Genomic DNA, 13,359 nt, shown 5'->3' on the forward strand with positions numbered 1-13,359 from the left:
AACAGGCAAATAAAATCCCAAATTGAGCAGATTTTCAAATAAACTCTCAGAATCAACATGTACTGTTGATTGCTCACTGTCTAGAGCGACACTATCATTGGCAATAATCAGTTACATTGTGAATATTCTTCTCGAGCTAGATATAGTGCGGCCCGATGCGATTATATATTTGTTCCTCCACCACCGTTATCTATTTGAATACCGATAAATTCAACAATTCGTACATGTGATTCAGTATACACAACCAATCTCCACGTAATGGTATAAATATCGCGGCACGTCTTATGGAATATTTCTTTTCTGCTTTACTTCTGTCCGTTAGTGCAGGCTCTGCACTATGCCTACATATTCTGAGAATGAATTCTGAGGCGAAAAACTTTGCACATCCCTTCAACACGGTAGCAAAATAGAAACTGCAGAGACGTCTTGTCCGCCTGTTCAAACTGTTCATAGGACAGGTAGGCAATCTCAGAAAAAGTGTGTATTATTTCACATTTGTAACATGGATGAGAAATTATCGAAGGTTATTTTTACGTAATATCCATTATATCCCGAATATCCTTAGTTTATTTTCTATTTTGGTGGAATTCAAACGCACCGTGAAGAATGTAATCAGATAGCTATATTTAACTACACTACCCAATCCGCATGCAACACAATCTTAAGGTAAATGTGGAAGGAAGCCACAAATGGCTGCCACAATGGCGCTCATTTCTTTCATCTCCCTCACCCCTCGCAATTGTTATTTTTATGCCCTGGAACATTTTTCCAGTCTCAATGGCTAAAGCATAAGTGGAAATACAATTCCAAAAGAGCTTCAATTCGCATGTGTTATAAATTTGCTCATGTTACGCTCGCGTATAATCAGAATTTTAGTTCATATTCAAATAAATCTTCTATATATATTTATATTTGCAATTGTTTATCGGAACCAGAGCTTGGAAATATTGAGCTTATTAAGCAACATTGAAAATATATTTTTATCAGTGTAACGCGTTTATTTTGCTTGTCGATGCTACTGTCATTCATTCGACGGCAAATAAATTTACAACTGTGTTCATTCATATTCATTCTGTGCTCTCTGAGCTTTCCTTAAAGCTCGAGTCATGAGAATTCATTCACATTCATTCATTGCCATTGAATTGTCAGGAATGTTCTGACTGTTCATTTTCAATATCCCGATATGTGTGTGATTTTCTCATTAAGTCAGTGCCTTGCTTATTCAGTTGTTTTTGAAGTTACTCCGAGAGGGCAACGCAAATCGGTGGCGCAAGCGGAAATGCCAACAAAAGAGCACGATCTGCATGCACACTCACATTTAAGGATTGCTTAGGCTTGGACGGCAAGGGGGCATTCTGCAGAATCGATCCAAGCAGCGAATGCAAACTATGTCAGCCAAAGCTAGATGTTGGCAATTTCTTTTTTATTTGGCTGTTGTTTCCCGTCCTACAGCCAGCAGACGGGTAATCGATGCAATTGAATAATTTTATTACTAGCAGATTTGGGCGAATTTCACCCCGCCCAAAATCGTTTTTAAGATTCCAATAATTCTGAACATTCACATTTCTCTCCAAATAATTTTTCCAATAGCAATTCAATTAGTGACTTCACGAAACACCTTTCGAATTCGATTGAGTTTCAGACCCTTTCTTATTTTGTAGATAAAACGGATCACATATTTGATTAATTCAATTCTGTGTGGTTACGTTCTTCGTTGCGAATAAATGTAATGAATTAGTATGGACGTATGTTATTCATATATCGTGGACTTCTGACATATGTGGCAGTATATTTATCGAACGAGTAATATTTTTTGTATATCCCTTCAAACTTGTTGCATCTCTCAAGTGTACCTACTGTTTTTACCGCAGATTTGCGTGGTTGAATCTGGTTAATTTCAGGTATTCAGTCTTCATATTGTCGAATGAATACTGTTGGAACAATCGGTATCGCAGCAAATGATTATCAACATCCTACCTTATCAATTTATCCTTTGAAGGTAATTAACCTTTCTAAAGATGATCAGATGGAATATATTCCTATGTCGTCTGGAATAACCTGTCCAACACCTTATGATCGTAACATTGTTTTTGCTATTATTCTGATGTTTCATAACACGGCACTCTATTGATTATTCGCCGAAAATGAATAAAAAATATCCTTGAAGTTAGCCTACGGTTTTAGTAGCAGTGCAATATGGTGAGCCAGTCTCAGGATAAGAAAACATTTAAAAATAAAGCTTAATTTTTTTAATGAATCAATAGTAAAACAAAACGTCAAAAAATTTCTCAGCTTTGTGATAGCAGATAATCATTGTCCATTTGAGTTGTATGAGTATTCCCCCCACAAACTGTGGATAGTCTATCTGCATACAAATTATGTAGAGTTCCATAATCCAAAAATTTTATGACCAAATATTTACGTGCTTACACAAAAAACACATGTTGACATATTTGCGCTAATTTATGTTTTTTTGATTAATTCAAGGTAATCAAGGTCTTTTCTAGCCACCAGTTTACTCGGGCCCGAAAAAAGTGGTCTGTATTTGGGCTGGCGGAAAAATATATCTCGCAAGACCACGTGTTCGATGTCGTAATAGCCTTGGCCAATAACGCATTTACATTAACTCATAAAATTAGTGATTTGAGGGGGATTATTGTTTGTAGTCTCTTGTAGATTAATTTAATCTGAGAAATCCTCTGTGAAACATTAAACATTAAAGTCGTCTTATCTGCTAAAGCGCTTTTTTTTATTTTACCCAGTTTCACGCGCTCGGAAAGGAAATTGAACGCCCGGACGAGAGAGCGAGAATCGTAAAGCGTACGCATAGAGACACTCATTCTCATGAAGCAAATTCTTGATAGGAGTTGTAAACAAAACGAGGAAGGAGAGTAACTCAATTATTCGAACTAGTTTCAGTCTAGCAATGCTTTGGTCAACTCAGAGTTACCAAGAGAAAATCATTTGATTATGATGGGCGAGGATTAATAGTTAGTCGCAGTTTGCACAGATTGCGATCTGTGCAGTTTGCGATTGATCGTAAATCACATCATGCTCCCTTGTTTTCCATCCTTGGCTGTAACTGTGTGCATCTGTTAGACGCATATTTGATGCTTGTTGAATGGCGATGCACGGAAGATGCCTCTCGTCAAATACTCAGTGCAATGCGTGCATTGATATAAAGAAACAAATTGCGACATATGACCAATTAGTGTATTGTTCTCGCAAAGGCAAGAAAGAATCGCACAAGTACTAGTTTTTAAAATAATTGGGTTTTAGTGCATCCGTGGCCGAGTGGTTAGCGTTTCACATTATCATGTCGGGTGTTCGGGTTTGATTCCCGTTCTGGCCGGGGGATTTTTCGTCAGAGAAATTTCCATCGACTTGCACTGTGATCACGCGTATTCTAGAGCTTGCCCCTCGGAATACATTCAAGGCGTGTTATTTGGCCTTAAGAAATCTCAACTAAGTATTAATAAATGACGCTAGTTAATGCATACGTTTAGACGGCAAAAGTTCAAAAGGAAACGTTGACGCCATTCAACAAGAAGTGTATAAATTCAACAAATAATTTCGGAAATATTCACATTTCCCTGAAAATCGTGATCATTTTGCCCCCGGTTTACGGTACTGAACCTTTTTTCCAGAGGAGGGGCCACAACACGTTTTAGTCACGGTATCGCGGGCCGCAAAAAAAAAATAATAAAGGGTGATGTCCAAGGCACGATCGCATTGTTAACGTAAGACTACGAAATTATAACCAGCGAAGAACGAACATTATACAAGGTAACTTCGATATAACGTACATTTCAAAATTGTACGTTGCATCGAATTGTACATTATATCGAAGCATAATAAAGGACTCATAAACTTAACCTATAATACATTACAGTGTTGCTGTTTTAGTAAAGTTAATAAATAAATTCAATTAGACGACGAAGCCAGCCTTTCTCATGATGTTTCCCTTCGTACTGTTGATTAAAGCTTGATTCATTTAGAATTCCGAATCACAAAACCAGCTATATTTCTGGATTGATTAAAGGTGCAAAATATGTTTTAGCATCACGATACAGATATTTCATTGTACTTTCAGAAAAAAATATTCAGAAAAATTTTCCTTTACACTTTGGAAATGTGTACGTTATACATATCAAGGTAAAATATACGTTATATCGAGTAACGTTATATCGAAGTTTTCCTGTAAAAATCAGTGCCGAAAATATTCACGTTCACGGCACTCAAATACGGTGAATTTCAGCCTGCCTTGTATTGATAACCTACTGCTCAAGCGAGAGTCGATAAATATGAAACAACACTATCAATGAACACCAGTGGAATGAACATCAATATCAGCTTACCATGAAGTTCATTTTCCATTCGCATCTTTATTTTCGTCATGATATTCGTGACGTAGAAATGAAGATCACTGCGTGTTAGTGAAAATCAAAGCATAAAATTCAACGTCAACCAGAGTGAAATCGATTAATGGTAAAGCATGGCCATTCATCACACAAAATTCTTGATTTTAGCTACTTCGACAATAGAATGTATAGATAACTCTTGCTATGTTTTATGAATTTACTCCCGATTGACCGGGAATGGCATACACGCTCTATTATATGGGTAATTGGTGAGCGGAAAACGAACATAATCTTGTTTTGATTTCCGGTTTAATGATACGCTCAACACCGAACAGTGTTCAACGCTATAAATATGGAAATCTAACACGTTTTCAATAAAAATTCACTGCAAGCGATGATTTTTTTTTATCTGTATTATAGTGACTTTCAACTCATTTGGCTGGTTCGTCACTTCCATTTTTGGAAGATGTCGGGAGTGAGAATTGAACTCGTGACCTTTAGCGTGAGAGGCATGGATGTTACCGCTGTGCAAGCGATGAAGATCAACTTAACGTTCGTGATAATCACATGAAATTTTTAACAGTAATGAAAGTGACTGAATGCAGGCTTTCCGAAATTCGTTCATGCTGTTTTCGTTCAATATACCAGACAAAGTTCACGCATCTCGACTCATGTGTTATACTCATTATGACAGATATGGTGTTGAGTTTCAATAAAAGAGAGTTCGTACGACACTGGGATAAGGCTAATTCTTTCATTCGTGAATAAATGTTGATACGAAATGAATGAAACATTTTTAGTACAAACATTTGGTAGCACTGAACAGGCAAATAAAATCCCAAATTGAGCAGATTTTCAAATAAACTCTCAGAATCAACATGTACTGTTGATTGCTCACTGTCTAGAGCGACACTATCATTGGCAATAATCAGTTACATTGTGAATATTCTTCTCGAGCTAGATATAGTGCGGCCCGATGCGATTATATATTTGTTCCTCCACCACCGTTATCTATTTGAATACCGATAAATTCAACAATTCGTACATGTGATTCAGTATACACAACCAATCTCCACGTAATGGTATAAATATCGCGGCACGTCTTATGGAATATTTCTTTTCTGCTTTACTTCTGTCCGTTAGTGCAGGCTCTGCACTATGCCTACATATTCTGAGAATGAATTCTGAGGCGAAAAACTTTGCACATCCCTTCAACACGGTAGCAAAATAGAAACTGCAGAGACGTCTTGTCCGCCTGTTCAAACTGTTCATAGGACAGGTAGGCAATCTCAGAAAAAGTGTGTATTATTTCACATTTGTAACATGGATGAGAAATTATCGAAGGTTATTTTTACGTAATATCCATTATATCCCGAATATCCTTAGTTTATTTTCTATTTTGGTGGAATTCAAACGCACCGTGAAGAATGTAATCAGATAGCTATATTTAACTACACTACCCAATCCGCATGCAACACAATCTTAAGGTAAATGTGGAAGGAAGCCACAAATGGCTGCCACAATGGCGCTCATTTCTTTCATCTCCCTCACCCCTCGCAATTGTTATTTTTATGCCCTGGAACATTTTTCCAGTCTCAATGGCTAAAGCATAAGTGGAAATACAATTCCAAAAGAGCTTCAATTCGCATGTGTTATAAATTTGCTCATGTTACGCTCGCGTATAATCAGAATTTTAGTTCATATTCAAATAAATCTTCTATATATATTTATATTTGCAATTGTTTATCGGAACCAGAGCTTGGAAATATTGAGCTTATTAAGCAACATTGAAAATATATTTTTATCAGTGTAACGCGTTTATTTTGCTTGTCGATGCTACTGTCATTCATTCGACGGCAAATAAATTTACAACTGTGTTCATTCATATTCATTCTGTGCTCTCTGAGCTTTCCTTAAAGCTCGAGTCATGAGAATTCATTCACATTCATTCATTGCCATTGAATTGTCAGGAATGTTCTGACTGTTCATTTTCAATATCCCGATATGTGTGTGATTTTCTCATTAAGTCAGTGCCTTGCTTATTCAGTTGTTTTTGAAGTTACTCCGAGAGGGCAACGCAAATCGGTGGCGCAAGCGGAAATGCCAACAAAAGAGCACGATCTGCATGCACACTCACATTTAAGGATTGCTTAGGCTTGGACGGCAAGGGGGCATTCTGCAGAATCGATCCAAGCAGCGAATGCAAACTATGTCAGCCAAAGCTAGATGTTGGCAATTTCTTCCGCTAATCCTATAGCATAGTTTGATCCGTTTGCAAAAGGAAGCTCGAAATATTCCCATTGCGGTCGTGTCTTGGACACCACCATTTTATGTTCGTGTTTTCAGAATTAAAAAAAATTAAATGTTTGAAATTTTAGCCAAGACGGTATTTTTTACATCGGAATTCTTCTTTTGAAGCATTTCTGACAAGTGGATTTGGAACTGCATATTCACTATGTAAAATGAAAGCAATTTAACTGAGACGGAAACCTTGCATGCTTGAACAATTTAATTTATTGTCACTATTATGAGCATTCTGTACTTTCTTATCTTCCTCAACGAATTTCTCCGTTTCGTCAGTGTCGAGAACGATGCTGATAGTGAATGAACTAGTATGTTAATGTCAATGAATGACAAAACTAGGGATATTTTGTTTTGCTCACATTCCGTGAACGCAGAACGGAACGAAAAACAGAATGAAAAAAAAAATTGATGAATCAACTGTGAGTGGCTTGCTGTGATCGTGAGGTTTGGCGTTGGTTCATTTTCGGTATCCCGAATGCAATGGTATAATGATCGAATGTGGCCGGAAATTCAGCTGAAAAGATTGATGTGATACAGATATTTCCAAGCACTGATCGGAACACATCGTTCATACATTTTAATTCAGTATTGAATTGTTATTTTTTTTTTTCAAATGTATTCTAAGACTCGTGTCAGTGAAGTGCCACACGGTCTGATAAGTGATTTGATCTATTTACTTACCAAAACCAAAATAAACGGTGTGCTTTGCTCTTCTCTCACAAACACTATTACCCCATGAAAAACACGTGGTTTTACCTGTACTATTACAAAGGCTTCGTTCCACCTTGACCTTAAGCGTTTCTGAAACGGTTCCCAAAGGAAAATATCAGGGACGCAAACCAAAACAAAATATACTCTGAAGATATGCAGCAAACAACTCGAAAAATTCTGAAAGTTGCACCGATAGCTTTCACTTGGTCGATGCTATCGACTTGCTCGATATCTATAGTAGTTAAATAAAACTAACGAGTAAATTTCTTATCGACTCGATTTCTGTAATAGAACCCTTTATTAATACGTCAAAGGCTTGGATTATCAGTGTTTGCTATGATCTTCAATACTTCTCCCTAATCCGAGACACCTATCAACTCACAAAATCGTAGTTGCTACTTAGCAGCTAAGTGCTAAGGGATTTGTAAAACCATTGGGTTTTACAAAGCCCTTAGCTGCCGGCTGGTCGGTAGTCAGTACGTAGATCAGCGGCGCCACTTCTTCCTGTAGGCTATCGTGCATAAAACGATAGTGGATGCTTACATGCTTCGTGCGAGGATTTTACTGATGCTTTCGTTGCTATACGGATTGCAGATTGGTTGTCGCAGTTGCTTATGATTCCTTTGTCCTATCGATTTGTCCAGTCATGCAATCGGATGGGGAAATATTTCGATCGCGTTGCACATCGGTTTACCAGATAAACAGGTGTCGAAATTGCTTCCGTCCAAAACTGTCTATCTAGCTTCGCATAGGAGTGTATCGAAAAGTAGTCCTAAACATTTAACACGCAAACACACACAACGGGTGAACTTTTTTTTTGCCGTGTAATCAGAGCACGCTTTGTTTACATGTCAAAAATCGAAATACAAGTCATTTAGTCGCGGTCATAAAGTTGTTTTTGCAATGTCGCGAATTGATTTGGAAACTAAAAAGAAAATTCTACACAATTGGTGCACCGAAAAGGGTGTTACATACCATAAAATAGCAACAAAATTCAATGTTTGTCCAGAAAGTGTTAAACGAATCGTCGCAAAGTCCGATGATGAGTGTTCTTCCGAGGATCTCAGCGAAATGGACGAAAACTCGGACCAAGTAATCCCGAAGTTGTAAATTATATTCAGAAGAACAGGTCTGCATCTATTCGTGATTTGGCCAAGATGCTCAAAACCAGTGTTGGGATGATTCAGCGGATTAAACAGAGTCTAAAGACCTATAAAAAGCAAAAAGTGGCCAAACAAACATCGGAGCAGCAAGATCGCGCTAAAACACGAGCTCGAAAGATTTGTGAGCGTATTTTGAACAATCCCAACCAGTACATTTTCATGGAGATAGTGTACCATTGCGGATATGATTGTTGCAATGGAAAAACTCGGACAAAAAGTGCTTGTTTGGCAAGCCATTTGTACGTGTGGCATGTGATCGTCAACTTTGTTCACAAAAGGGTCTATAAATGCTCAAATTTATGTGGAAGAATGCTTGAAGAAGAGATTGCTTCCACTTTATAGAAAGCACGAGGTTGCTCCTCTATTCTGGGCGGATTTGGCATCGGAACGTTATGCCACATCCACTCTACAATGGTTTTCGAAAAACAACATCATGTTCGTCGAAAAAGACCTCAACTCACCTAACTGTCCCCAGCTGCGGCCAATTGAACGTTACTGGGCAATTGTCAAGGCCAAGTTCAAGAAGGAAGGTACAGTGTCTACAAATATGTCAGAGTTCAAGAAAATTTGGTCTGCAGCGTCCAGAAAGTGCACAAAGACTACTGTGCAGAATTTGATGAGTGGAGTTTAATCTAAGGTTCGATCATTTTTAGAGATCAACAATAAGCTTGATTTTTACGTTTCATAGCTATGTAAACTTAATATCCTTTAATAAAATTCACTTTTGTGAACACTTTCTGAACGTTTTCAGTTTTATGTTGATGTTTGAAAGTTTAAGACTACTTTTCGATACACTCCTTAGTACATGGTGCCACAGTTCTGACATGACGTTGCTAAACCACCACTTTGGACCCCCGGATACTGGTGATTCTCGTCCTGAGTGGAAATTCTTCACACAGAACTGTTGCCACTTTTCTGCTTGCACTGCTGTCGACGAAGACGCTGCCACTATCATCCGTCGATTTCGTGCTCGAGGTTCAGAATTAGTTTGTTCGGACTCGATACACAGTTTGTTTGTTCACTGTTCGCTGATAACGCACTATTGGAATCTAAATAAACTTTTCAGTTTTCTACACGGTGAGTTGAGCTTGAACTTTATCTCGTTGAGGCTCTTCATTCGGATATCTCTGTGTTACAGCCTATGAACCTGTAGAACAACTACGCTGTAGGGCTCCTCATGAAATCGAAGTGATCCTTATGCTAATCCGAGAGTATGTTCAACACAATGGTACGGGGGATAAAATAAAAATTCAGAATTTGGTCGTATAAAGAATTACGTACAATAAAGGGAGGAATAGTTTTTTCAATGAAATCGATTTTGTTCTCCATGACGACACTTGACGACATCCCGGTTATAATGACAGCTTGCCAAGTCAGCACAGAACTTCATCGGACCGCTGTGTGATCGAATGAATGGCAAAATCCTGTTCTGAAGACACTCCTCCTTGTAAACTTCTACATTCATTGTTGCCCCAGTGATAAAAACCTTTGTCTTCTCCCCACAACTACAGTTCCCTTGCCAAATCATCTACTTACGGGCAAATTTAGCTGCCAAAACAAATTTGAACCTACCAGCTTCCTGTTGGGGTGTTTGATGGCATGATACGACCGCAACCCTCTCGCATACAATTTCGCCGAACTGTACTGTGGCTCTCCGTGATTTTTTTGTCAAATACCGCGAGGAGAACCCAGGATTGTTGTGGACTGTTCAAATCACCTTCGCCCGTAGGTTCCGGTCATATGTTCCACCTCAACGCCTGATTGGTTTCACCCGATCCAACGTAAGGGTCTCGCGGTAACGTTTGACCTCCTGACCACGCCGGGTTCTCAACGTGAGTGTGCAGTATTTTTCCCGCCTTTCGCGTTCCATCATCGATTCCTTTTGAATGTGTCCTTCAATCTTGATGAAATCTTCACTACTGAATGAACAACCATTCGGATCAAAACGCTGTCAATCGTTTCTCGATGTAACAATTAGGGGCGCTGCAGTGAGTAACAATAAGCGACCAAATTCCAACTGAAACACAATTTAGAGGCAAATGAACTTTGTAGTTCAAAACTGATAAAGAAAAAAAGAAAGCTGAGCACAACAAGGAGTTCTCCATGTGTCAACTTCTTCGGAATGGATCGAGACAAGAGTACCAACAAAACGCCACAAAAAAAACAGAAATCGAATACACTGGATTCTTTTTACGCGATTTGCTCGAAATGACACGACTTTTTTTGTGCGAATCGAAGAATGAACCTTTCCTTCAAGAGCTTTCGACATTACTTTCTTGGTTGGTTGTTTTTAGCCCATTGCATATTTTAACTCAACAACAGTAAATGATCTGTTTTCGGACGTGAGTCTCTCAGAAACGGTCATTTAACGGATGTTATGTAGTGCATAAGAAGCTGTCTCACTTTCACGTCCGAACACGACATAATATGCGAATTATGGCAAGCGTTTTCTTTCAGTCATACCCGCATTATATAATCAATGTTGCCAATTTTGAATCACAGGAAATTATCTTCCACTGACAACGCCGTTCATTGCCTTGTATGTAACTGCAAAAAATAATTTGAACAAAGCGGAAAAGAACCATTAGCGACGAGCTTTGCACCAATTTCTAGCTGATATTCGTTTGTGGAAAAACTTTAGCGGCGGATATCTCACATCCAGCAACTTAGCCGCTTTGCAATCATTCATTCAATCTTTTAAGTTATTCTTATCCACCTGCTCATATTGATCCAAGTAGAAATTGTTGTCGATCTATGCAAATCGTGGACTCTATTTGTTAATTGATTGTTGTACTAGGTTAATTTAGGTCGATGCCAGCAAGCATATGATAGTTGCAATGAGGTGAAAATGATTAGTTTTAGTTCAGCCAAAATATTCGGAGGGCGTAGAATAGTTTGTCTTTAATCAACAAACATGCAGAAGACGAAATGAAATTGAACCCATCTCAAAAATGGAACATATTTTAAGGTATTCTCGAATGGAAGAAAAAAACATAACAAATCAAATTAAAGTGTAATACATGTTATTATTTTACTCAATAATTCAACGTGGAATTTGCTAAGTTTATTCATCCGAACTTCCTACCAATGGGCATCGAGTATTTCGACTACTTTTCTCACGATGCTCGCGTGACTGGCATACAATTTAACACCCGAATCGATGTCCATCCATTTGACCTTAGCCGCGTCGTCTCCAGCGTAGAGATGAAACTTACCCACGACACTTCCATCCCAGTCATGAAAGTTGACCGCTACCGTTTCCATCCACGCGTTGTCCGTGTTTCTTGGATCGTCAACGTACCCCTTGTAAATTTCCTTCCCAGCGTTGAAAAATGCCTCCACTTCTGCCGTCTCCACCGATTGGCTCATTGCTTCCTCCATAAACTCCCGCTTCAGAGTGGAGCTTACCATTTCCCCCGGATCTACCATTCCACCTGGAATAGCCCATTCGCCACAATCGTGCCTCTCTATGGCGCACATCTGCAGAACCCGCTTCCCAGTTACGTCATCCACTATCGGTTTACCACCTTCATCCACTTTCCATCTGGTAACAACGGGATCCGCTGCATGATTCGGTCCCCAGCGCCCAAGAAAACCTCTACCTTTTAACCCAGTCCTGCCGAACAAGTTCATGGGGAATCCATTTCGAATCTCATACTCCCCAATAAAACTGACCCGATTAACGTTCCCATCCAACTGATTCCATTTGGCAGAGAAATTCGGGTTCTCTGTTCGAAGAGAGGAAAACAAACAAACGAACATTATCGAGCCAACAGAAGGAACAGGAAAGCAAAAAAATCGGGTCAAGTTCAACTCACCGACATCCAAATCTGCCCATTCCTTTCCCTCCAGAACACTCGCATCGTACACGGGTGGCTGATAGTCCGGATACGGTTGGGACCAGAAGACACTCTCATCCGGCACCGGATAGCGACGGACGTCACTGCGCGGGTAAACGTTGTTTCGGCAGCGCGAATGCTTGTAGATGCCTGGAATCATGACTGCTAGTGTCGCAACAATGACCCGTTTGCAGACGACCATGCGACTTGGTAGCTCTGCTGACTTACATAAGGACAGAATCGATACCAGCGTAAATAAGGTGCGCCCGGTGCCAAGCAACGGAATTCCTTCGCTTGAGCTGTTTGTGGACGGGATTGATTCAGAATAAAACCAATTTGTTTTGATTATACGTTTGACGGTGTTGTGTAGGGCCAGAGAAGACGTCGTTGTGATAGGTGATGTTATTTTTCATTCACCGTTTCATTAATGTTCTATACATTATTTATATAGTTGAAATACGCACTAGAAACCGTTAAATTTATTTATATTTAGCAAGAGCCTTGTGTTTATTTCAATTGTGTCGGCATTTATGACCACCTCCGCGTATGTTGAAGTTAGCCCCAAAATGATGCGGATGAGTCTGTGCAACACTGTGATTTGTAGCTCATCTGCGCAATTTTGAATAGCACCCTGTTGGTTCGGGGTTAGAATTGTTGCTCAGCTATTGGTTGAGTTCTAAATAATCATGATCTAGAATGTCAAACGGTAAGTGTATTTGCACAAAATAATATGAAAAGCCATCACCCCTATTCTGTATTTCGTTCGATTCGAAATATTTCAAACGACTCGATAATATTTCAATCGAGTTGTTTTCGCATTTCGTTCGACCAGTTTCTCTTCGAACATTCAAGGTGCAAAACGTTCGAAATAGGGAAAGCGAAATTATAATTCGAACTAAATAATGTTTTCAAACGAAATGCAAATCAGGTGGATTGAGGAATCGGGGTGCATATCGCGAGCAAGTATAAGCGCAAGTAGAT

The 13,359-nt window shown here is 39.1% G+C and overlaps 1 protein-coding gene across 1 annotated transcript; it reads right to left on the reverse strand.

The window, feature by feature from the left end:
- Positions 1 to 11,558: 11,558 nt before the first annotated feature.
- LOC129764646 (ADP-ribose pyrophosphatase, mitochondrial) lies at positions 11,559 to 12,892 on the reverse strand. The gene is made up of 2 exons (XM_055763926.1): positions 12,358 to 12,892; positions 11,559 to 12,267 (listed from the first exon to the last, which is right to left on the reverse strand). The coding sequence occupies exons 1-2, from the start codon at positions 12,578 to 12,580 to the stop codon at positions 11,621 to 11,623; spliced, it is 870 nt and encodes a 289-aa protein (XP_055619901.1). The 5' UTR covers positions 12,581 to 12,892; the 3' UTR covers positions 11,559 to 11,620.
- Between the last annotated feature and the right edge of the window lie 467 nt (positions 12,893 to 13,359).

The sequence above is a fragment of the Toxorhynchites rutilus genome, chromosome 2, assembly GCF_029784135.1.
Source record: "Toxorhynchites rutilus septentrionalis strain SRP chromosome 2, ASM2978413v1, whole genome shotgun sequence".
NCBI lineage: Eukaryota > Metazoa > Arthropoda > Insecta > Diptera > Culicidae > Toxorhynchites > Toxorhynchites rutilus.